The sequence below is a fragment of the Apis cerana genome, linkage group LG5 (genome assembly GCF_029169275.1).
Source record: "Apis cerana isolate GH-2021 linkage group LG5, AcerK_1.0, whole genome shotgun sequence".
Lineage (NCBI taxonomy): Eukaryota > Metazoa > Arthropoda > Insecta > Hymenoptera > Apidae > Apis > Apis cerana.
In genome coordinates, this window is record NC_083856.1 from 3807703 (window position 1) to 3835113 (window position 27411).

The 27411-nt window shown below is 34.5% G+C and overlaps 1 protein-coding gene across 3 annotated transcripts in view; it reads right to left on the bottom strand.

Moving 5' to 3' along the window:
- The window catches only part of LOC108001387 (hemicentin-2), a 146437-nt gene that overhangs the window by 2683 nt on the left and 116343 nt on the right, over positions 1-27411 (bottom strand). For 2 of the 3 annotated variants that reach the window (XM_017062372.3, XM_062074570.1), the window contains 4 exons: positions 24960-25294; positions 23192-23558; positions 5418-5666; positions 3095-3375 (listed from right to left, as the gene is read on the bottom strand). In XM_017062372.3, coding sequence (XP_016917861.1) covers positions 3095-3375; positions 5418-5666; positions 23192-23558; positions 24960-25294 — 1232 coding nt within the window. The remainder of the gene's footprint in view (positions 1-3094; positions 3376-5417; positions 5667-23191; positions 23559-24959; positions 25295-27411) is intronic. The other variant, XM_062074569.1, reaches the window with a different exon arrangement.

Here is a 27411-nt window from a genome sequence, read left to right on the forward strand (position 1 = left end):
TCTCGAGTCATTATTACGATTGAATCATTATTTACGAACTCATAGCAAGAAAATATACTTTTATATTTCTTTAAAATCGTACACTTTAAACTTGTTAAATTGAATTATGATGAGACAAATTTTTTTACAAATTGCTTCCTTTAAAACCATGCTGTATATTGTGTTAATTTTTCTTATTTCTTCTATATTTATATTTAAATTCATATAAGTATTAATATTATAGACCAATACTTATGATTTTTTGTTTTTTCGAACAGGCAAGCCTTTATTGATTATCATTTAATTAAAAATTAATAATTTCTAATAATAGAAATATTATAATTAAAAACATTTACCATTTTCATTCCATATTTTATTTTTGCATAGATATCTTTATTTTCTCCTATTTTATTCTATCCCTTAATATAATTCTTTTATATTTATCTTAATTTATTTATTCTCCTCCAAAATAAAATTTCTTTCTATTTTTCTATTTTATTTTATTCTTTATTTTTTTCTAAATTGGGTAGCAATCAATCTCTCAATTTAGATTGCTCGAAGAGCAAATAAGAATTTTAAACCATTCGTCAATAAAATTTTACATTAGACGAATTCGGAACAATTTTTAAAAATCACACAAAATTCTTCATATCTAAATTCTATTATTCATTCATCATTAATCGTTAACGTAATCAATTTTGTGTAAATGAGCGTATTTTCATGATCAATAATCATATCTGTCCGCACATGTTGATAAACCCTGTTCTAAACGCAAAATTACTTACACTCTATTAATTCAACGGTATAGCGCACCATCAACATTGTTCTCTCGCTTAATTGGACACACAGCCCGATAGATTCCCATCAAAATTACACTGACCACCGTACAAACCGCATTAACGATACAAATTATACCTTTCATCGCTCGCGTATATAATTTTCACATTGAAAAAATATCAGCTTACCTTAAAACAACGAGTCTACATAATCTATATATCGGGGAATTGAAAACTGCATAAACTGTTCGCACGGAAAATAAGCAAAACTTCCGATTTACGATATCAGCCAGCGCGAAATGTTCAATGAATGAGAGAGAGAGAGAGAGGAAGAGAATGAGCAACTCGAGAACGAGAGACAGACAGAGAAAGAGAGAGAATGGAAAAAAGGAGGACAGTAAATGCAAATGCATCGATACTTGTGAAAATTGCAAATTCGGAATTAATAATGGAACAGCCAATGGGGTTGGAAGGTGAGCTACACCCGAAAATAATCGAGAATCGGGGCTGGGTTACGTGATTCCGTGGAAAACAAAAAAAAAAAAAAAAAGAAAAAAACACCACTCGTGGTAAATGAAAACATCCAGGAAGAATATCGCGGATGTTTAATGAACAAAGGCTGGGGCGGTCTCGGTTTTCGAAATCGGTATTAAAATTATTCAGACGTTTAATGGAACGCGACCAGTTGTCGTTGGGGAAGGAAAGGAAGTCGAGTTACGCGCGCATCGGGACTGGCCCTCTCGAATTATCGAAGGAAACTTCGACGTAATTAAACTCGCAGATAACCCAAGGCTTCGCTAAACCGGAAAAGTTAAAGTGGAAGACTGGCGCATATTAAAGCGAGCCGATCCCTTCACTTCTTGGCTCGTGTCCCGGGGTCCTCCTCCCCTCCCTCCTCCCTTCTCTTCTTCGAAACTTCGAATATTTTAAAACAACCTTGTCGGTTTGGTTACGCGGGGCGAAAGGGGGAGGAATAGGGAGAGGGACAGAGGCGGAGAGATTGGCCACGATAAAGAAGAGGAATCGCGTCGACGAGGGGAGGATCGATTGTATTGCTTCCTCGGGCGAAAAAAAAGAGAGGGAGGGGGAGAGGAGAGAGAATCTCCCTGTTGAATATTGTATCACGTTTCATCGATCGGCCGGTTAGGTAATTCGCTCGTTTCTCCTACAAACTTTCACCCCCTACCCCTTCTTCCGTGGCCAGGGAAAGCGTTAATTGCTTCTCATTAATCAAACGGCTTCGACTAAATACACTCTATTAGATATCGGCGAAAAAAAGGGGGGAGGGATCCTCGATTAAATTTACAGACCTTAATGAGTTTATGAGACTAATTGTCCCATCCCGCTTGGGGATGATTTATGTGGCCGCGGTGTCGATCGATTAGCTCCGATTCCGGAATATCCTGATCTCGTTTTTCATTTTTTCCTTTTCGTGAGAGAATGCGAAATGGTGGAAAGTTTCGTGGTTGAAAGGAAGCGGAGAAAGGAGCGATAAATCCGGATGATCTAGTGGATTCTCCTACTTTTGTTTCTGTTTGCTTATCTTCGAATTCCTTTTGGAACGTCAATCACGGTGACTCGTGAATTTGTTGATTCGGGGGGGAAGGTAATTCTCTCTATCGTGATATTTTTCTCTTCTCCCTTTTCGAAGAATTCGATGGAATTTTATTAATATCTGAATTTTCAATGAAATTCGATACGTCACGATTGTAAAGTTAATATTTGGGATTCGGGAAAAGCTTGGAAATATGTCCATTTCCATTTCTATAAAATATTTAATTTCTCTTTCGGACTGATGATGTAAATATGACCCATCGAGAGTCAAATTAATTTTATGCGGAATAATTATTTCGATAGCCAGTTGCAATTTTGATATTTTTACCTTGATGAAACGAAATATTATTATTCTTTGCTCAAAAATTTAAAAAATTCAAGGAAAAACTTTCATTTATTTTATCAAACACGTCGCATAATTATATAAATGGCCTTATTTTGTCATGCTTTTCGTATATATGTAATTTCAAATTTTCTCACCCACGTAATATATTATACCGGTGATAAATTGCCTCGCTTTAACTGAACAAAGCTGTATCTGTAAAAAAGTTGGAGCAGAATTTCACGCGACAAAAATAAATGGGTTTGAATTGCGCGTGACTTGGTGCGTTTAAAAATTTCATGGTCGCTTCTATTTTTCTTTTTTATACGGAACCGTTTCCTTTTTTTATTCTGACCAATTTATATCTGGCTCGTGTATAATATATTTGCAGTTCTCTCCCCAATTATTACGAAAAATGTATACAAATTTTTATTTTCAAAGAGAAATTATTGGAAAAACTCACGTTTTGCTTGTTTCGTTGATTGTAATCGTCCATTGCCATCTGCTTGAAGTCAGCCATGGTGGGTGGATTGCTGTACGTATTCGATTGGGATATGTGATTTTGGGGATAATTTATGGTCGGCGTTGGCAGACAGTCGCTCAACAACGAGTCAGGTGGTAGATCAAGACCGTGTTGCACGATCGGCCTTTTCTCTGGCGAGATCGCCTCGTCCATGACACGATCCTTCTTTCTTCGTTGCGGAGGCGTCTTATATATCGGAGTGTACGTTAGAGGTCTTCTCTCTGCGAACAGATTCGAACGAAACCGTATAAAGTTGCGTGTTCGTTAAGCAGATTAGTCGATTAAATCTAGACAAGAGTTTAGTCCTCGTGCACGGTACAATACGTATAACAAGAGAAAAGAGCACCTGTAAAAATTGTGCTTCCGCGTTCGAGCTCTTCTTTTTTTTAACAGAGACGAATGGATAATTTCGATATTTATATGAATTTTAATATGAAAATTTCAGAAGTTGATTATTCAAACATAGATTAAAATTTAAAGTTTGATTACTCGAATAATCGATTATCCGAATATAGAAAGAATACGAATGCCAGAATGAATAAGTAAACCAGAACAGAGTAATATCTATTCGAATGAGTGTGTCCTAATTATTAGTTCGAATAATTGATATTTTATTGTATTATTTATATTTATAAGATAGTGTAGAATATCTTTTATTTATCAAAATGAATATTATCCGAACTAACATTGACGATAATTATTCCAATTATACGAATGTTTGTTGTGAATGAAAACAAAAGACATAATATTAACGTATTGCGTGATTTAAAAAATAAGCTAAATGTATTTGATTGAATCCATTTTGTATGTAACATAAACTTGGATTATTTGAACGAAAAATCGCAAGTAGCAAGAAAAATATTTGGCAAATTTATATAAATGGAATTCTGTTATATTTATATTTCGAAAGAATTATATTTTGAAAAGTAAAATTTGATTCAATTTATCATTTACGAAGCAGTCAAATCATATAAAATGATTTCAATTTCTAAAAAATCAAAATATATATAGTACTTTTATTCCAATCGCATCAAAGTTTTTCTTGAAAATTACGAAAGAGTTACATTAAAAGTTATGCTATGTGATTCAGCTTCGAATTCAATCTGAAATAATGGACGGAATCATTGAACCAAAGAAATTCAAACAATTCGAATAGATCAAAGAATTATTATTACGAGAGATCGAAGAATTAATCTGTAATTTGAAGTGAAATGATATTTTCAGAAATAACTCGTGTAGTCGACAAAGAAACGAATCTCTTATCGTCTCGTTCATTTTTCTTTCGTTGTATCAAAGCTTCCGATGAAACGTAATGCGTTTGCGTTCGTCTGCTTTAATGCTGAAATAATAATGTAGAAGTTTGATGAGCACACATTGATCACTATTCATTGTGGATAAAGGCATCGCGTTTCCGACCTATTAATGTGTATTGAAGCGTATCAATTTAACCTGACAATGCATTTCGAAATTCATTGGTACGCGGAAATATCTTTGATGGAAAAAAAGAACCTTTCGTAAAACCATTCGCCATTAACATTCCTGGAAATTTGAATGGAACGAGATGACGATATACCATCGTATCTCTATCGATTTTTCATTGAACGCATTTTTTAAAATTAAACTTATCGTTGATAGGAGTCCAAATGCAAAACAATTACGTTTTTGAGATTGAAGTTAAAAAAAATAATCTTCCGTTTAAATGAGATTATGAATATCCATGATGCTTGAACAATTTGATCTTTAAATATTTAAATATTTAAATTTGAAGAATTTAAAGAATTCAACACTTTCTTTTATTTATATCTCTTAATAGATATGTAAAATCTTTCCTAAATCTTCTTCCTACAGAGCATACATACAAAGTATATTCGTGAGATATTTTTATAAGATCGATTCTGGAAGCGAAATAAGGACTAATTGTAAAATTGATCTCATTTATGAATTAATGAATAATTTAGAATTTAAATTAAGATCCCTTTCTATCTCACTCTATCATCATCTTGCATCATCTAGAACTTAAATTCTGCTCATAATTTAATAAACAAACAGCATTAACTCTCTTATTTATCTTGCCTTTTAAAATCCACCCATCAAAAATCTATCAACACTCATTTGAGATTATTTGCAATTCACTTGATTTCCACACTTAATTTTCGAAAATTGCGAAAATAAATACCAAGTGTATACTCGTCTTTACAGTCGCGTGCACGTAGATCATGACTCGGAACCATGGTTTCGAACAATCGGAAAGTCGTATACTCACCATACTCGTTGGGTATGATGTCTGGATCGATGTCATCGACCGCCTGCTTGGTCTGAGGGTGTACTGGAGTTGTCGCACCTGTATTAGGAGGATCGCACACGATGGGAGCGTGCTTTGGACTTCCGGGGCGGCCGTTCGAGTGCTTCCGGTAGAGCGCCGCCAGGATTCCAGCTACGGCCAGGGCCAAAAAGGTCGCTGTTGCCGCGAGGCCCAGCAGCAACGGGCTCAGCATTGACGCGTCCGTGTTCCCTGTCATGGAACCAATGGAAAACGCTCGATCAACCGGAACTCCCACTTCGTGCTACCTATCTGTTGTGTCTTCCTCTGTTTTCTCCCTGTATCCCCGATTATTGCCGCAAGTATTTTTACGCCACCATACAACTATACCATCCTCTATACCCATTGCTGAGCATTGTGCAGCATTTGATCACCGATTTTCGTTCGGCGACATTCGTTTAAATTTATAGTTCCGCAGGTATTGTTACTCTCTTTCACACGGGCTGAATGATTTGTTTCGCAATTCAATATTCTTTTTTTGTGAATGTTTAAAATATTCGAGACGTAAGCTAATCATTTGGTTTGTGAAAAATTGAGTAAAATAGTTAGAATAGAATAAGAGTAATATTTTTTGATATTGACTCAGTTAGTTGGACAATATGGAAAATTATTTATATTATCTTCTTTTATTAATTTTCTTTGAGAAATTGTGTTATTTATTATTTAAGATGAGATGCAAAGACTTTTAGATACTTGAATTTCAATATCTTTCCAAAAAAAAGGATTTTTATTTTTTCCTTTTTTAAAAATGAATAATACCTATTTATAATAATATATAATAACATTATTTTATATTTTCAGGAATGATGTATCGATATTGTACAAGATACACTATCCTATAGAGAACCAGAAATAATATCTCTCGAAAAACAATATAATATTAATATTAAAAAATATTCCAAAAGTCAATGATCTCATTTGTCCAAATCAAAATATAAACTGTCTCTCCATGTCAATTTTCTTTCTATAATCGCACAAAAAAAAAAAAGAAAAGAAAATTTATAATCCCATCCTAAAAAATATCGTAAAAATTAAAAGAAATCGCAGGATAACGAGAAAAATTTTCAACCATTTTCATTTCGAGCATGGATCATCCTCAGCATCCGGATTTCGCCGGTCAAACGCGTGCATGGGGGTGCACGCGCCCCTGCCAGGGGTTGAATCGTAAATCAGCCGTTAGGAGGCCGCAGTCGCTTCAGGCTTTAATCGGGCTAAAGCTAGTCGCGGCGATGTCGCGCGTTGTAAATTTTACCCCTTCCCTCCCCCGCGCGTAATCGTCGTGAATTATTAAGCTGGACGGTGCTTCCGTTTCGCGCCAAAGGTACGCAGACCAGCGTCGATTTTTTCACGCTGATTTTTCCACGCGCCTTATCCCGGTTATCGTGCCTGCTAATTGGTGTTTGCGCGAAAATGTTTGCTCGACGAGTATTAATAAGGCTGTTTGGTTTCGTTGCGCAGCGTGTTTGCTCGTTGTCAAGCGAACGGATTATTCGTTAGCTATTAATTGGGATGCATTCGTGGTAATGCAGCGATGGTTGAAAAGAGCACGGTTGCTTTGATTCTATGGAAAGACAAATTTGCGTTTTTGGTTCTGAAAATATGTATAATGTATGAATCAAATTTTTAAATCGTACGAGCTTCGATTCTATAGAGGAAATGTTCCATGAATTTTTATTATTTTCGTCTTTAAAACGTATAAGTTGAATGTTTAAATGTGCACGATTTCTATGTGTAGTTTTCTTTCAGTTTCGATATGAATTGTAGATATGAATTGATTGATTGTTTGGAATGCAAATAGTTTAATATCTAGAGTTTCTTGTAGGTATTGAGAACGTTGAATTTATAATTTATACGTATAGAAATTTTATTCAAAGCAATTCATGTGTTTGGTAAGATTTTTTTTCTTTGAATGGGAATTTTGTATTTGAAACTTAATAAATATTGACAAATTGTTAAAGAACAATTTAACGAAAAATTTGTATAATTGACAGTTAATGATTACAATGTAATAATGTATCTGATTCAAAGATATCGAATGTTTGAACAAATTTTTTAATTTTATTGGATGCTTTATTGGTCAAGTAGATTTAGAATCGTCTTCTTTCGTATTTCCATGGAAATTTCGCTTTTTTGTTTTTAGTGAGAATACGTTTAAAAACTTCATAAAACAAAATCGATGGATTCTGTTTAAAATAAACATTGAATCAAAAACTGCAGTAAATAAAAAGTTGCAATATAAGTGATGAAGAAAATTACTCGAAAAAATCAAAGTGAAAAGTTGAAATGATAAATTTTAATTTATCCTATTTGACATAAATGACATGAAATGAAATGTTTTGGACATAAATATACTTTTTTTTTTTTTGATAAAAATGGTCTGTGAAAAATTATTTGATGCGACATATAACAAACAAAAGTCTGAATCAAAGCAAATATTATGATATAACAGCAAATCCATGAATTTTATACAGTAACGAATTTTAATTTCGGAGAGAATTTGTAATTTATTATTGTAATTTTTAATTAATTAAAAATTAATGGAACAATAATTATTCGTGCTTTATTTTCGTTTAAAAACTTTTTGCAGAAAATTCTTTGTAAATAATTTCACATGTATGTAATATGATACAAAAGATATTTAAAAAATTTATTATCCAATAAGAATATATGAAATTTACATAATAAAATAATGAAAAATTATTTGCTTAATTTAATTAAAAATAAATAAATTTCACATTATTAAATTTCTTTTCTTATTTAATTTTATAATTAAATTGCAAGCTGTAAAAAATAAATAAATATCGGCTCTCTCTTTAACATCACTCTATAAAATATAAATTCGAAATTATTATTTCAACATTGAACAATTATTTCTATTCAGACAAACCTAATATATACAAGAAATAACAATAAAACACAAGAAGCGCATCGATAAAAAGATAAAATCCAGATATCTCTTTAACAGCGAAAAATTTCATATTTCAAATTTTAATCGTGATCTTGGTGATCGTTCCATCGATCACAGGAAGTAATCAAAGCGATCGGTAAAATTTAATTCAGTCGTTGGGATTCGTGAGGGTTGTCCATATTCAACGGTATTGACTGCTCCCTGAAATTTTTAAAAGAGCCGTAAATCCGGCGTAACTCTTACCAATCGTTCTGTCGTGGACCCCGTTGAATTCCCGCGCCGGACGAACGAACAGGGAACATTCGTGATACTCGTTAAACTTTGATTAGACTTTGATTGCCGGCAGAAAGCGGACCGATTTAAACTCCGCGAGCAGAAGTCGGCGTGTACAAAATAAAAAGAGACATCATGCCAGGAAAGGGGAGGAACGATAACGAAACGACATCCGGTGATCAAGCCACCTCTCGATGGAAAAAGAATTATAGACCTTAAAGCAAAAAGGAATCGTCCATTTTTTGATTGTTTTTTTTTTTTTTTTTAAGATATTATGTGCAATTTTCAGTGATTGCAAGGTAAGTTTATTTTTCTTTTGTCAAATTCTAATTTTAAATGCAATGTGCAAATACTTTTTGTAATCATTTTACACGAAAGGATATTCTGTATTATTTGGTGTAAGTTTTATGAATGAAAAATCTATCTATCCTTTTCGGATCTTATTATTGCTTTGCAAATACGAATAATATTATTTTTTTTTATATTTTTCCAAAAAATTTCGATATATCTTCTACATTTTTGATTAATAGAACTGCAGTGAGTCAAATGAATCGAATATTTTATTGTTTATTGTAGACATAAAGTAATTGAAATTTGCTGCAAGTCTAAATTTAAAATAATATTGAAAACACATAGATATATCTTAAATTATAATTTTTCTTTCTAAATAATTTCGTAATTTTTTTTCTTTTTTTTAATTTTCATATTAATTGGTATAAAAATGGAACTACACTCTTCCCTTGCTTCGAGGTCCTCGATCCAGTTTGAAAAAAAGTCTGCGGCTGTCTTTCCACGGCTATATAGTATACAGATGTGTTTACACCAGAATATGTCGTCATCGTCGGGTGTAATTAAACTTTTTCCGTCACGAAATTGGTTGCTCGCCACTCCCATCCCACTGTCTCTTCAACTCGACAGCAGATTAATCGATTGCCGTGGAAAATGGCAACGGTGAAATTGCTCAGACGTAGATACGCGCGAAGAAGAATATGTCGTAATACGTCGATTCCAAATGGATCTTGAGTAAACGAACCGTAAATCCATCTGGCTTCCGTGATTGGAAGCTGGATACACTGTGATTTGTATTGATGAATCAGAGATGTAATTAGAGAGATGGTTGCCATGTGATGTAAATTGTGAAAATTGTTTAAATATAGGGGGATGGTAATAATACAAAGGCTATGTTTTAGTTTTTAATTTCAAAAGTAGTGGAGTAGTCGACAGAAAATGAGAAGAATAATTTTTAAAAAATTCACGTGAAACATTGAAAAATCATAAATCGTAAGAGATTTTACAATCTGTTTATTAAATTGCTTTTAATAATTGAAAATAAGAAAAAGACGATCATAAGCGACAAAATTAAATTAAAAAATTATATAATTAAAAATCCATAAAAAGATATTTTTATACATTTTTCCTTATTTTATTTTATATCTAATAAATTTATTTTATTCATCGATAATTATGATGAAATCGCAAGAAGAAAAATGCAGGAAATACAATTATAATGAAATATAAGATTGAAATAGTATATGTGCAGGAATTGGAGAACATTTTATGTTGTAACACTTTAGGAGGATGAAACGAATTTTTAATAGCATCACTTTCAACAATCCTCTCTCTGTACAATTCTTTTTTATTGTCGGTTTCCCGCAACGAGTCATAATTCTTTTGGTCCATCGTTATTCATCATTCGTTTGATCCTGACTTTTAATACGCGTTGAACGATTTTCACAAAGCGAATGTGTTTCTTTAATTCCGAATTTACTGAAAATACACGTGTATCGTCTATTGTTTGTATGCAAAATTTATTTGCATAGTTTATACAAAGATATTTACAGCTTTCTGTTGCAATATAAATTTATTACAACGCGAGTCACGTAGTTTTATTCACTATTCAAGCTCTTCAATTTGCTATTCCTTTTCATCAGAAAAAATTGTACTTGTTTGTTTGAATTAAATTTAACTGAAGAAAGAATGTAGATAGTTGAAGATTTAAAACAAGAAAGTAAGATTAAATATTCTTTGTATAAAATATAATATTTAAAGAATGAACACTTTAAATCGTATAATCTACAAATATTGAAATATTGAAATATGAATCGTTCAGAATTTAAATAAAATAGTAGTACTTTCAAATTTATTAATAAAAAGTATTATTCATATTATAAAAATCCAATATTATTTCAATCGTATCCTTTTACTCAATTTGCAGAAACATCGAAGGCATTAACATCATCCCCTCATTTCCTCTTGTTTCAACTTGAGAGAGAACGAAACATCAGTTGTTCAAAGCAAATCATAATACACCATGCAAGAAATTTCGCAAGAAATCACCCATCCAAAATCACAGCGACAATCTCCTGTTCTCCATCCGCACCAACTGTCTAAATGAGCTTCAAAGTTTAACCGTAGAATAGGAGTCGTAAGACTGGCGTCTCAACTATTCCCATTGGTGAGCCAAACATGGCTTAAATACGTTTCCTGGACTGTTTGCGTTCAGAGTCGTGAGCCCTGGCAGCCCACCGTCCCATTACTAATTGTGGCAGAAACAAGAGCAAATAATGAAACAACGACAGTGAATGGGGTACCCACCATCACGTCAACTGTTGCCAAATATTGATATACCTGCTGCTAGTAGCAGTTGCAGTATCTAAGTACTGCTGGAAGTTACCACCACAATCCGGTGTAATCGGCGACAATAGTAACAACGCGAGTTAATGCCAGACTGCCTTTTATAGGGAAGGGAAATAAACATGCACGAAATTCTTAGGACAGGCGGATAGTATACATCCAGGGGCAATGGCGGCCGCGTTGCGTGACGCTCCACGTATCCATCCGCCTTTCCGCGTCGCCTGTTCTGAATATTTAGCGAAGCAACTTTCAAGGGTATTCCTTAATAATGGATCAAGTACCTTTTCACGTGCAGCCGAGAGGAAAACCAACTGGAGATTGGTGAATTAATATTTCGTTTCGTACATCGCGATGTTCGACGATTTCTAGCATTTTACCTGCTCTTTTTTCTTGTACGTCGATGTGGAGTTATAAATAGAAAGTTGAAAATTGTCGATGTAGGAATTGGTATTATTCTGATACGTTATGATATATGCAGTGAATGCATTTTAAAATTTTACTTCGTAATTAACACTATGTAACTACGGAAATATAAACAAAATTTCGTTTAGTAACAATGCGAATGTTTAATTCAAAATTATCATATAATATAAAGATAAAAAATATCACGATTACATAAGATTTATTTATGCAATATCTTTGTAACGTAATTAAATAAAATAAAATTCTTAAAAACATGATGATTTCTAACAACTTTTAATTAAAATTGTTACGAAGAGAAAATTAATCATCTCAAATTAATTTTATAGAATCAACAATCAATTCTCTTTGTACGTCTTTTCATTAGCAAATTATGTAATTCACTAGAAATTCATATTAAAGATTTAGATCTTTCACTTTATCTCTTAATTATCTTGTATTATCTCTTAATCACATTGTTGTATTATATCTAGAATAATATTATCCAACTATGCGTAAAACCATTGATCTTCATTTCAAATATTAATTAAGTCTGTCATCGATTCAACAATGTCAGCTTGTCATTTCTATACTCTGTCTGTCTACATTTCCATTATCCTTCTCTCTCTCTCTCTCTCTCTCTCTCTCTCTCTCTCTCTCTCTGTGTCTGTCTTTGTCTACCTTTCATAATATAGTCGCCTATTCGAAACTCTCCCTCGGGTTTCTCTGTAATAATTCCGCTAACTGACACTTGTTATCATCTGGAGCGAAAGATCTCATTGCACGAATCTACGTACTTTATATATTTTTTTTCTCAATGGTATTCTGGTATGGCTCGTTGGGGTTGGCAATTTTAAACGAACATGCTCGCAAAGTGCTTTACGATCCCGCAGTATTTATTTCGGGATAACTGTCCTGAAGCTGAAAAAAGGGGAAGATTATGGATACACATTTCCAACAACTGCCACCTCTGGCAATTCGTGTTTCAGCTTTCGTGTGTTCCATGACAAAATAAAAATGGTGTTTTATATAAAAACAATTTTTCTATTAATCTTATTTCTTTATTATTTCTTTTATTAACCGACAAATCTAATTTTGAAATATGTATATATTTAGAAGGAAATGAAGAGTTTGTAATAATTACTCATTTTCAAGAAAAAATATTAACGACAGGATTCTTCTAATACTTCTAATAATCCTTTAAAAATATTTTTTCGATATCTTTAAAAACAAAATTTATATTATATATTTATATAATTTATATTTTTTATATAAATATATTTTTACATAAATATATTACTCAAATATTTTATTGGCATTCAAAATTGGCTAATTTTTACAATTATGCCTCGACTTTCATTATTCCTCGATATTTCTCAAAACAAGTGTTTCAAGGAATACTTGAAGTACTCTCGAATATATACAACAGGCAAAAAGCCAATAAAGTTGCGCCAATAAACCCATCTAGAAGAGGATAAATCTTTTTCTCTCTCTCTCTCTCTCTTCTTTTTTTTCCAGCATTTAAAATATTAAATAAAGAGCAACAGTAAATAAGATCGGAGACAAGTAAGAATGTCAAGAGAACAGTTCTTCGTTTCTTTACAAGTATAGCTTGTTCAGAATGGAATTTGAATGTACTTAAGACACTTACATCGTCGTAAATTCGTGTTGACCATGCACTTTGTTCCGCCTGCATAAACAATGCAGACACGTCACGACTAAAGAGCGAAACGCGTGGACAACCAAGTCTTCGTAGTTAAGACCCAGGTACATCCACTTGAAATCATTATGCGACCCTTTCTCTGATGTGACAGGTGCCAGCCGTCATCTAAGCTATCTGTCAACACTCGTCCAGAATTTCTCTCGCGAATGCTTTCGAGGTGCCACGCATTCCACAATCAAAAAACACGAATATATAAATATAATATATTACAAAATCCATTTTTAATAAATATAATTATTTTATATTTCAATCGAGAAGAAGATATGGTTACAAAAAATATTTTTTAATGATTCATCATAATTTTCTTTTATCGTGCTATATTTCACTTTACTTCGTTCTTATCTTATCTTTAATAATTTACGTAAAAAGTATTAAATACAAATGGTCTGCAAAACTTACGAGTTAATATAATTCTCACTAATGAAATTTCCAAACTCTAACCATAATTTCGTTGCGCATCGATTCAAACTTCTATCCCTTTTCTCGTTCCACGTTTTCTCTCTTCACATAGATAAACATAAGAGGGGGAAACAACGAGATGTCTCTTCAAAGTGGAGGGGAACAAGAAAGTTTCGAGTTAGTAAGCGGAAGTTTTCTGCGTACTAAGCTGGCCGGAAGTGGGGGAACCAAGCCTACCTTCAAGGCAGCAAAGACAATTCATCCTAAATCGAAGCAATCTCGCGGAAACCCGAAACCAATTCCGAAAGAATTGCATTCTAAAACCATCCACGTGCTAGCTCCGAGCCAAACAACCGCGCGCATACGATCGAGATGTCGATTCCATTGAATGCCAAAACTTGTCGAAGAGTTCGTGGCCAAAGTTGATATCTTGCTAAGTCAAGAACCAAGGAAGGCCAACCCCAAACATTTCCATTCCTTTCTTTTTTTTTCCTCTTCCTCTTTTCCAATCTTTTAACGTCAATGCTTCTAATTCCTTAACGTTTTCTTGTTGATGCGTTGATTGCTGGATCTTGCTAGATGTTCTAGACAGTTAATCGATTAAAAACTAGAAATATCTGGATTTCTTTCAACAAATCGTTTTTTACCAATATTTCATAATGTAGCTTTGCTTGAGAACTTTTTTTGTTATTTATATAGAATCTATGAATCACGTGTATTTATATATTTTCAGAATTTTTTAATTAATTGATATTAGTTTTAAACTTTTGTCAAACGCGTTATATTAAAAATTTTAATCAATATATTTATTCAGTCTTAATTATCCATTGAATCAAAGATTTAAATGATAATTGTTCACAATAAAAAAATATATCTCAATACTGCATTTTAAAGCCATATTATTATTTCATAATCGAATCTTTGCAGAGTTATATTTTCTGTTTTCGTTAAAGCCCGTATATCTCTGTGTTTCTATATCTTTTGTTCGTGTTCATAACCGACCTTTCTATCCACATTTCCACGATATTGTCATTTTGCCGTGCGCGTCGACGGTGGAGTTTTCATTTATGAATTGAATTTTCGTGAATGTGGAAAGCTCTTTCTCAAAACCTTTTCCAACGACGATGTGAAAGTACTTTCGAAATTTTCTGAAGCTTGGATGATCGTGCAGCAAAATCTATTTCTGTATGGTGCCCTAAGGGTCTCCGCTGGCTGACTATAGTATTCAACTTCAGCTTCGAACTTATTATTTATATTCAATGAAAAAGTTAGCAAATGCTAGAATAGATTTGGATGCAAATGCGAGTTATAACGCAAACGCGTTAAGTTTATCATCTCTTAAATTTTAATGGAGCATCGATAGCATTGTTTTCATCAAGTTATTCAAATTATTATTTGAGATAAATTCTAAATATTCCCATTTCAAAATTGTTCACTTTTCTGTACAATTATACTCATTGAGATATATACACGATCATTCGCATACATCAAATTTTCCAAAACCGTCATTGCAACCGTTGATTATCACTGAAAACAACTTCAAAATCCTTTCTACTTAATCAGGATTCAAAACGTATATAAAATTACCTTCAATTCTTACCTTCTCTTTCATTCAAATAAAATTTAAGTAAATTACTCGAACATAAAAAAACGTAATACACACACTTGAAACTTTATTCTGCAAATTCTTCCCCCGATAAGATACGGAAAGGAAGAAGAGTGACCGAAAAAAAAAAGAAAGAAAAAAAAAGGAAAAGGCCAGGGGAAGAATAACTATTTATCATTCCCCTTTCGGTTCTCCTCATCTCCGATATCTTATCCGCTCCTTTTCTCCGATGCCACGCTCCTTCCTACTATCTCTCTCCCCCCTCTTCCCTCCCTCGACCAAAGTGCACGTTGCGTAGTTAAAAGAAGAACACGACCTTATTTCTTATTCCACGATCCACGGCGACGAGGTCGGTTCTTGGTTAACAAAGAGGAGCCAGAGGACACGTTACCCCGTCAGGAATAAGTAAAGCCTGTCCCACGCTTAATTTTCCTAATGGATTAGCTGGAGCTAGTTCAACAGCGGAATGGGAAAGAGGTGGGAGCGATTTTGTTCGCGCTTTCCATTCTCCGCGCTCATTTTCTTGGCCACTGTCGCGCCATCATCCCCTACGAACGGCTTGCCTCACCAGTTTTTCTTCCGTCTTTCCTCCAAGAAGGAACGAGACTGCTTTCCTTTCCGTCGATACCTGAAGAACCGCACGTCTATCCGCGCCGACGTTGTCATTGTTCACCAAGGGAGATGTGCTCTTTCTTGGCCACGTTTTTCAAACGGCGTCTCGCCTGTTACCTTGAATCGAGATCACGTCCCGGCTCCCATTTGTTTTCCCACCTTGGGAATTACCCTCGCTGCCTTTCGCTTCGTAAGACCGAGCACCGAGGATTTCAACCCTCGTTGAATGGGATTGTAATGCGAGATTCGATGCCCAGGTATCGGATATCCGCCTCCCTTTTTCAAAAAAAGGATTGAAAGAAGTTCGCTTGGGGGGGTACTAAGTAGATCGCGTTCCGAGAGATTTTCGCTTGATTAACTGCGCGTCGTCAGGTGCATATTGTGAGGATATTCTATGGATGGAATTTTTGATAAGGGAACGATGACGTATCTGAAAAATCTTTTAGACATCGTATGTGAGAATAAATGAAAGTGAAAATTGATAGAAAACAAAATACCAAAATTTAATCGAGCCTTAATATCTTGATCTAAGTACAATCATTCGAGGTTCAAAGCTACTGATAATTAAACTTATTAATTTATTTTTTTGCGATGCATCTCACGTAATAAAATCCATCCTATCTAATTTATCATTCCATTAGAAATTTCAGACGATTTGATTTACCCTCAAATTGATCCTGACAATGAATATTCCACCACTGTCCACATCCCCTGAAAGATACTCCTCCGTCATAAAATCGAGCACAATGTCTCGCTAACAATTCACACAACTTGGCCAACCGATCCCTCGAATAAACCCTTCGGCAAAAATACTCGCACAGAATGGAATCGCTGAATGCGCGGCCGGGACGGCACAAAGAGCCGTGTGCGACGACTTTCTTGACGAGCTGGCCTCAATGCCGTTCCATCAAACGGGGGACAAAGCAAAGAAGCCGCAAATTGGCTGCGACGGCCCACGGTCGTTGTGTCGTTCGGACAAATCAGCGTTGCGGACGTCAAATCAATATTTGCACCTCCTCACCACCCTCGCACACGGAAAGGCAAAGTCAGGGCCAAAGTGTTGGAATTGCGGTGTAGCAAGGATGGGTGCCACCAAGGGCGAGAACGAGAAGTGGATCGCGCGATGGTCGACACTCGCTCTACCGTAGAACCATCTCTGGTTTAGAGTAGAACCAGAAGATCACGGACAAACTGAATTAACTCGGTATTAACCCGTGACCATACGGTCTGGCAACGACTTTCCGCTCCCACGGGCTGCCTGGGCAAAGTCGATTATAATCGAGATGCTTCCGCTCTCCCGGAAGGAAGACCCGTTCGAGCCATATTGCGAGTGTACAAATAGGTTGGGCCAGTGACGTCTTCACTCGTGGTGATCCTCGTGGGAGCCGTGCGCGAGACCGCGCGATGAATTCCGCGTTTGCCTCGGCCAACTTCTCTGGGAAATGGATTCACGGTAAATTTGATCGTTGAGGAAACATGACGGCGTAATGGAAGCATGGCGAGGTGGAACATATACAATTGAATATCCTCGAAGGCTCGATAAGTTTCAATTCTGTCAATTCTCTTGGAACGATCGTTTTGATAATTTCTATGGGACCGAATCCGGGGGAGAATGTTTTCCTTGTGTCGAGTGGTTTGAGAAACACCGTTATCGATTCGAGGGAGATGAGATGTTCCGGTTGATTCGAGCAAGCTTGATTATGTTTGATGTCTTTGGGATCGGATACGCGTGTTGGATGATTGCTAACTACCTGTAAGGGCTATAGCTACATTCAGACTATGTATCGCATGAAATTATATATTGCGGTAATTGAGCTATATGTTTTCGTACATACTTACGTGATATTATACATTTTACTTTACTATCTATCGAACTAAAATTAAAAAAGAAATCTCCTTGCAAGAATTATAATAAGTAATTCCATTGTAAAATTCTAAAGAACAAATATATAATATCTGTTTGTGAATTTAATTCCAAAATGATTGATTCTATTAATACAAATATTTATTTAAATATAAATAATGTAATAAGCATAATATCATTTCGAATATTTTCAAAAAAGGGGATCCATCAAAGCATGTTCTCACTTCGAATCCCGTCGAATATCGCCAAATCATTATTCCACCCATATCACCCCTATCACCGGGCCAATCGCATCAATCGCTTCATCACCCCGTTTCCATGACGAGGTAACTATAACCCCGTCTCGATACTCGCCCACTCACTTCCCACGATCACTTTCTCGTCAGATCCACAGCACGGGCAGAAAGCCTCCCCGCTATCTGAAACTAATTCGACAAACGATCGTGACCGAAACGGATGCGGCGTATCGACCGATACCAAGAGGCAGCTACGGGGATTCCGGTATTCATCATGGAGTTGCGGGCTTCGCAGAAGGCATCGTTCGCGGAAGAGAGGTGAGAGGTCCGGTTATAACGTGGCCTGCACACGGATACCGGAAGTGATATAGGTGTTCGTTGATCGAGTGTAATCTGTTTTGTTAATTGCAAGGTCGGGAACGGCCCGATACCTGCGGTCACGTTCCATAGTGTTGAGCGCGTACCAACGTTTGCCCTGCGCCTCCTTGGTGCGCCAACAACGAGCCAGATCGCATTCAGTCGCCCCTTATGATGCTTATGGCGACTGGCCACTTGGCCATGGGACGAGTTTGAGCCTCGGTTAACCGACTAATCGCAATAACGATTGCGCACGCTCGGACTATTTGCGCAATTGCAATCATATCCGGCCTCGTTGTGTCGTCTATCGTCGGTATAATAGGGCGCACGGGCCACGTGCACGCGCTAATGGACCGTCAAAAGCCGGGCTTCGTCGTTTTTCCGGCGGCCGACAGTCATTTTTCAAAAGCCACCCTCCGGCAAAATCGGGCCCAGTCATTGGCCGTCGCGACAGCGGCTGTTACCATTGCGATTCTGCCGTTTTTTCCTCTCTTTTCTTTTTTTTGTTTTACTTCCTCTTTCTTTGTCTATCTCTCTGTCTCTCTCTTGTTTTCCCGCTCCTCTGTCCCTCTATCACGAGTCAGTTTCGGCAAACCGCGTGAAAAACGACTACGCACGATTTATGAGGAGCTTTGTACGCCGTTTTGTTCCCCGAGACCTTTGGGCAACTTCGATGAACGATCTGTGGCTTTGTTCGATTCTTGGCCAATTACGGTTGAAAAATATCGGATGGCTGAGTCTCTGTGATTCTTTGCGAGGCAATGGGGATATTAAATTTCTGGGTTGTTTGACGTTCAAATCTCTGGATCTTCGTGTTTCTTGACACGATAATTTAGCAATTACGTAATGATGGAATTGACGATGACAAATTTTCTTTATTACTTTAGAATATTTCTTTCAAAGAAGAACGAAATGCCGATTAACTTGTTATTCGTAAAATTTCCTTATAGAAGTTTATTTGTTTTATTATTAATTGGATAAAATTGTAACTTTTTATGTGTAAGATCTTGTTAATAATATTCGTTCGAATATACATCTTTGGAAAACAATTTAATAAAACGATTGGAAAAATTTCTTCTTCCTTAAAATATAGATTATATTTTCGAAAATGTAATGCATTCAAATTCAAATTCCAATTATGAAAAAATTTGATAAAATAAAAACAAATATTAATTAATTGTATAACTTAAAAAAAAATACTAGTAGAATTGACTTATTTAATTTGTATAATTTATAAAGAATATAAAATTATTTAATTATCGAGTGATGTCAAGTGCTCTCTCGTTTAATAAATATAAAATTAATTAGCTGCTTACAAGGCAAAAAGTCCATCTTCAAGCGTAAAGCACGTTAAAAGACGCGTTCATTCTTCATTTAAGAAACTTCAAGTACTTCGGAGTTAATAATGAAATGTTACAAAGAGTTTGTCAAAGTTGTGTCTTATAAAGAACTTATAAGGGGAGAAAATCTGAACTATCTAAAAGAAAATCTAAAATAACGAATATTATCGATTCTGATACTTTGTAAATAAGGTTATAATAAATATCAAGTTTAGTTTTTGATATATTAATATTACGGGTTTAAAAAACGAGCAATATATTCAATTTAGCTATGATTAAATTGAAAAATTTTTAATATCATGCCAGTCGTTTTTTAAATCCTATCAACATCGATACTCATAAATTATAATTCATAAATCCATAAATACTTGATACTATTTCAGAGCGAATCAGAAACGACAATTATGATTAAAGTTTTAGAAATCTGAGATCTGAGAGATGTCAATGATTAATACTGATCATATTTCACGGATTCATATTCAATTTATTTATGTTGAATAATAATCGTGATAGGTTTTTACCATTGACTGTTTTACATATTTATAATTATTCTTTATATGATAAAATTTTTATAAATTTTTGACTAACTTTGTCATAAAATATTCAACGTAAAAATAATCAGTTAAAAAATTAAAATATGTTGAAATATTTCTTTTTAAATTCTAAACTTTTGGTTTAAAATTTCTATTTTTATGGCAATTATTTAACAATTATTATATTATTTCTTAATTATCTGTTATGCTAGTTTTCAATTATAAAAAAATATATAGTTTTCAATTATCGTAATGTAATTTCTTTTTTTAATTTCAGTTTTTGAGAAAATCTAATTTAAAGTATTCGATGAAGAATTAATTAGGTACACCTATTCAACGAATTTTCAAATTGAATTTTCTCAGAAACGAATTTTCGAATGGAAAAGTTTAGTTCTATACATTTAGAATACTTTTTTGTTAATTGTTCACTATTTAATCAAAAATTAGTCAAATAGATGAAACGTATAGTAGATTTAAATTGTAATGTCGTTTCTACTAATAAAAAATTTTTGAACAAATTTTGAATTGTATGTAAAAGAAAACTTTGCATAAATTTAAGAAATTTCTTCGTATACTTTAAATATTTTAAATAAATTTAACATTAAAATACTTTTTACATTCTTATCAAATATTTGATATGATTTATCTTCGAAATAGAAATATTATTATTAATGAATACTGTGATGTATACAAATATACATCATTCGATATCGTTTTTATAATAAATTTGGATCTTGAGAGTTATATTTAAATTCGATATTCGATACGAAGAAGAGCCGGATACGTTTTCCAATTAATACTTTCCAATCTAAAGCTCACTTCGATCATTTTCCTCGCCGTTAATCGTATCGTGCTACGATTCGAGAATAGCCTCGTGATCGAGAGACTTAAGATTTACCGGACGTCCTGTTTTCTTTTAACTTGTCGTTTTGTCAACGCCCAAGGAGTTCCACGAGAGAAACGTTCCAGTTTCTTTTGCTTCCGCCCTTTTCTTACAGATAATGTAAAAATAATCATCGTCGGTAACGAGAAAACTTCTCAACGCTTTGCTTGAACTCGATAATGTAAATATATCCTCTTTCTCTATCTTTCTTTATCATAGTCGTATCACAGAATACTCTGTCTGGATACTTTGACTGGATAATTGGAACAAGTGAGAAGTTGATTCATTAATTTTGCATGCAAAATTCTTATATGAATAATTCAACATTCGAATTTGACTGTTATTATTAATTTTTTATGTTATTTGTATGTAAGATATCATTGATTATCTCTACCAGAAAAAAATAAATGACCAGAAGAATTTACTGTGATCTTTTACACACCTATAATTATTTCCATAAACGTCATTGGGCTACTCTGTATATCATCGCTATCAAAATAGCGATCGAACAAGCAGTAATTGCATTCTTCATCACTTATACTTGAGGAACAAATCTCGTTTAATTGTTTCTGCTTTCAATGATTGCGTGATTGCCAGTTGTTGTGATTAATACTCGAAACACAAGTACAACTAAAGTCACTGTACGATCGATCGATAAGTGCAGATTTAAATCGAGAACCAGTTAGTTATTTCGTATGCAGTCCACATAGGAGAGCATGGATATTTATTACCAGCACTCAATATTTATTGCCATTCTAATTGAATACCTTTATAGATTACTATTTGATATCAAGATTATAGTATTGTACAAAATTGTACAATAAGATTTTGTGACAAATTTTTTCCAATATATTGATCATTCATTACAATATCGGTTTTGCAAACACAATATATGTATATAAAAAATTTCTCGAATCAGATCGATTAAATAAAGATTTAAGACTAAATAATGTGAAATAATCACTGTACAATCTTCAATACACCATTAATAAGAAAGTTATAATCAATAATTTTCCAATAATAAATATATCTATAGTTTAATTTGTCTTAAAATTCGATTAAACTCTATTAAAATTAGGAAAACTTTAAACCGCTATAATTCCGAAGATAATAATTTTTAATCAACGAATCAAAGAACATTGGAAACGCGGAACCTTCCCCTTTAAAATGCTTTTTGATTTATCTCGATACGACTTCCGGTTCCCGAGATATCGTCGTGTTAAGAGAAGTTAATTTTTAACTATTTATTATTTTCGTCCTTGTCGCTTTCTCGGATCTCTCGCTCGCACCTCGTCTCACTGCCCTACCCCAAACTCCAGACAAGCGACAGACGCGATTCCTGGAAAAATGCTTAGTACGCACTTCCAGGAAAGAATATAGGTCACTGGGCCACGATCCCATTCATAATGTTTGAGGCCTTATATCTCGGCAACCGATTGAAATATCGAAATAAAACAAAAAGCGGCTTCAATGGTACAATTTTCTCTACTTCCTGTATTAATTTTGATGATAAAATTCTTCATTCTTCGTCACAATTTTTACATTAAAAATCGAAAACGTGATCTCAATGACGTAATACCGCGATATAATTTCGTGCTTTATGTTTATATGGTTACGTATATTATGAATATATGATATGCAATGATCTTTTCCAACCTACGTATTAATTTTTATGGAATAAACGATAACAGTTTACAACAAGCATGAAAAAATCATCGTGATAAAAATTTATCTCCGAATATCTTTGAATTTATTATATTTATAAATTCGATATATAAGTTGTCCCCCAAATCTCGATGATGAATGCAAATGTAACATACACAGCGTGAAATACTCAGAAGAAAATAGCTGTTTAACGCGAGGAATCGTTTCTAATTGCAACAGCAATTTGAAACATATGCCAAATGGTTCCGGTAAATCCGCCACGTATTAGAGAGTCAATGCACTCACCGGTCGTGTACATGGCGACACCCTTCAGGGTCACTGGCTCGAGAATGGCAGGCTCGCTCCTCCCCTTTGCATTAATCGCGTATAGAAAAAGTCGATAACTCCTTCCCGTGGTTAGGCCCGCCACCTCGAAAGTCGGTCCGTTCGGGTTTGCCGGCACAGTTTTGTTCAACAAAATTGGCCCGCCATCCTCGTCCGCGACCACCTCCAACTGGTAGCTGTAGATCGGAAGACCGCCATCGTAACCCTCCAAACAGCGAACTATCAGTCCTGTACCGGATCTCACGCTCAACTCCTCCGAGTCCAAAGGCGCGGACATTTCCGTCGTTGTGCAGTTATGCAGAGCGTACGGACGTCCTGCGGCTATCACCTGGAAAATATGGTCGCTCGTTGCTGAATAATGTATGTGGACGTTTGAATCTGATCGAGTTCGACAATGTTTGCGTTACGATTCATGGAGCTTCGTCTAATCTTTCCCGGATGGGATGAAATATGTCCGAAGATGTTCAGACTAAATGGTACGAATATATTTTAGAATATTTTATTTCCATGGAAACATTGAAACGATAATACGTAATGTTTTAATTCTATGGGAATAAAATATTTCTTTATAAATATTCGTACATTTTTTTTTGGTATATTTGGAAGCGATGCTTTTGAATAATCGTTTTAATATCTGTAAATATGTGGAATTTATGGAGGGAATTTCAAATAAGAATTTAAAATAGTTCTTTTCATCTATGCGATAGTTTAAACGTAAGTGTATCTTCTGATCGATATAACTATCCTTAGATTGAACAGATCAATGTAACAATCATGCGATATTGTGTTGACTTGATTAATTGATGGAGCTTGATTAAAGGGGTTGATTGAAATCGATATGTATCATCATAGAGTCGCTCATTACTACAACATTTGTTTACATGAATGAATTAATATGAATATCGATATAAAAAATTTAGTAGGAAAATAGTAATTTTTATTTTTTTTTATCTTCTATCATTTTACAAGAAAAGTAGGTATGTATTTACTCATCTTTAAATACAAAAATTGCATTCCTCTGTTGGCGAGGCTAAAACCATGTATCAAATTTCATTTTTCTCCGATCTTTCGGAAAATATTGTAACTCGTGTACACACGGTTGCAACTAACGTCACTTTGAAAATGGTCGAAACGTATTCATGCTCGAAACGTGCAAGTTCGTAGAAAAGTCAAAGAATTTTTTACAATATTCAGATGAAAGGCGAAAGAAAAAAGTAACAAAAACGAAAAATATATTACTCGTAAAATGAAAATATCACGAATTTCTTTTATTAATGAACGATTTGCTAATTTTTTATATTAGATTTTGATATATATTACTTCTTTCTCGTTGAATTTTTCTTCTATAAAGTGCCACAAGTATAAAACGAATCAGTTCTCTCCATAAAATATTTTAAAAAAATTAATTTATCATTACTTCAAATATTTGATCACGATTTTCTAATGAATCATTTACACTGTGATCAGACTGTAACTTTTCCTCTAAATGAGATTAAAAAATAAATAAATTAAAAAAAAAAGAAACAAATGATTGAAATAGATAGATCAATAGTTAAAATTCTAAAAACACCCTATTATATCTTCCCCATTCTTAAACGTACAAACACCGTTCCAAACTTAAATCCAATATAAATTCAAACAATGACAAGCATGATGAACATAACGCGTGGTCAACAATTCCGAAAATTGGAGGGCAAACAGATGGGGAAATAAGAGAAATTGCATTCACCTGAAAGAGGCATGGCGTCCGTTGCTTGCCAACCTGGTTGCTCGCCCAGCATGCCACCGTACCGTAGTCCATTTCCGTTGCGGGTGTATAGTTCAACCTGGGCCCGTGGAATTGTTGGTACTCCTTCAGGCTCTCTGCGACAGACGGCGTCCCGACCGCCGCCACATGGGAGTAACGGGGATGAGGGACCTCAACTAGCTCCCCAGAATTATTGAATGTCCAGTGGAAAGTCAACGGTGCTGGATGACTTTCCACGGAACAAACCAGCGATACGGTCTCTTGCTTCAGCGCACCCACAACCACCTCGCCCCTTCCCTCCTTGCACACCGGGGTATCTGTGAACGAAATTGTTCAATTGTGTAATTGCGATCTTCAGTTTTTATTGACACGTTCGATGTCATAATAATTATTATATAGAATGAGTCGATAAATTGGCAATATTCAAGCTTGTTACGTTTATTATGGTTATTAATTGAAAGGAGTCTTATAATTGGAGCCCAGGAATTAATGGAGTGAGGACTTTAATGGAAGGCTAGATTTATGATGCATTGGTCCTTTTTAGTCTAATTTTGGAAATTTAATCGACTCTCGTTCGAGAAGATCTCATTCTCACAATCAAATGACAAAATTTATATATTTGGAAGATTGATTCCAGCAGTTTAAGTTTGTGTTAGATAAAATTGAAATGGGGAAGATAGAATAATATTTACAATTCGTTGAGAATTGGAACGTTAAACGTATACTATTATTATTTCCACGTTTTGTATGAAGAACGAATAGTAGAAATAATGTATCAAATTCAATGGTCAAAACACAATAACACTGCGAAACGACATGAAATTATATTTTAACGTGATTGAACGTGCATTACAAATCCGAAGCCGTACAATATAACAAACTGAAACAGTCATCCGGATCCAATTGACCTAATACAGGGATAAGTTGGACAGCGCACCGGTATAAGCTACCTTTCAATGTCTATGCAGATATCGTCCCATTGCAATTTAACCAATTCGAATGCAACTCGACAGTTGCTGAGGTAATCACTTATCGCTCGAGCACGTATTCGTGCAGAAAATTAATTGTTTTCGAGCGAATTGGTTATCGTTACCTCTTAGATCCGTTTAATTGGGTAGCAAGGATTCGATATACGAATATGCTGCATTGTAATCCTTAAATGTTTGCTCTTTAATTAATTAAAATCCATCTATATGCAGCAGATATATATTATGTATACATTTTTAAAAATGAAACTTATAAATAATGTCTGACGTTTTAAAAAATATTTCTCTTTCAGTTGATATTCACACTGAAGATTTATATTATAAACAAATATTTTAAAATGGAAAACACTCTTTACATAATTTCTAAGTATTTTTAAAACTTTTATACGATAAACATATTTTTCCTAACTTCCATTATAAAATGTTAATTCTCGCGAAAATTTACACAATACACAAGCCAACGTATATAATCACTACCTAACAAAAACATTCTTTAGTTGGCCGGCAAACCGATGATTCATACATATATTAATTTTAAAAATTAGCACCAGCTTAGCACCCATTCATCATCTCACGTTCCCCCAACTGCACAAACTAAACTCCGTATCCACCTCCTTTCAAAACATCACGGAATTACCTGCAATCCTTTAACAAATTAGAACCTAACTCAACCTTCACCCATAACGTGCTCCATCCGAGCGTAAGAAATTATGATCGATATGGGTGGCAAATAGAGAAGGCGTCTCGCTCGAGGGGGCGTTTAATATCCAAATGTGAGGCGCGTGAAACGGAAGAAGAAGCTCGACACCATTGAACCGACCGAGCGGTTTCGATCGATCGCCTAATAGGAAATTCCCTTGACATCGGTATTTGCAATAGGCCATGGCATACGGAAATTCCAAATGGCACGAGGGATGATTTACGGCGGAAGCGCGGGATCACCAGACGGCTTGGTTTCAATCTGATGCGTTTGATGCACTGCCGAATTAATTACTAATACGAGAAGTCGACGATAACTGGGAACCCGACGTATCACCGAGGCCGCATTTGTCGAGTGGAACACACGGTTACTAATTAGTAAGCATTACCAACCCTTTCATCTTGATCAAGATGCGTATAATATTGTCTTACGGATACATCGTAAGGATTACGATTCAAGAAATTTGCACGTTACCGAATTTACCCATCGAATTATTGGTCGAATTAATTGAGATTGAGAGAAAGTTGAGAGAAAGTTGGCGAAGATTCAATCCGATGATATCTAATTATACGTATTCATCATAATTTTTCGAAGAATAAGAAATTATTGGAATACCTTTGTTGGCTTTTTTTAATTTACCGTGCAAAAGAACATGTAAATTTAACCTCATACTTTTTCTTATGACATATATTTGATCACTGTTCACTATTAAACTTCGTTACCGTAGATTTTAAATTAAATTGGAATT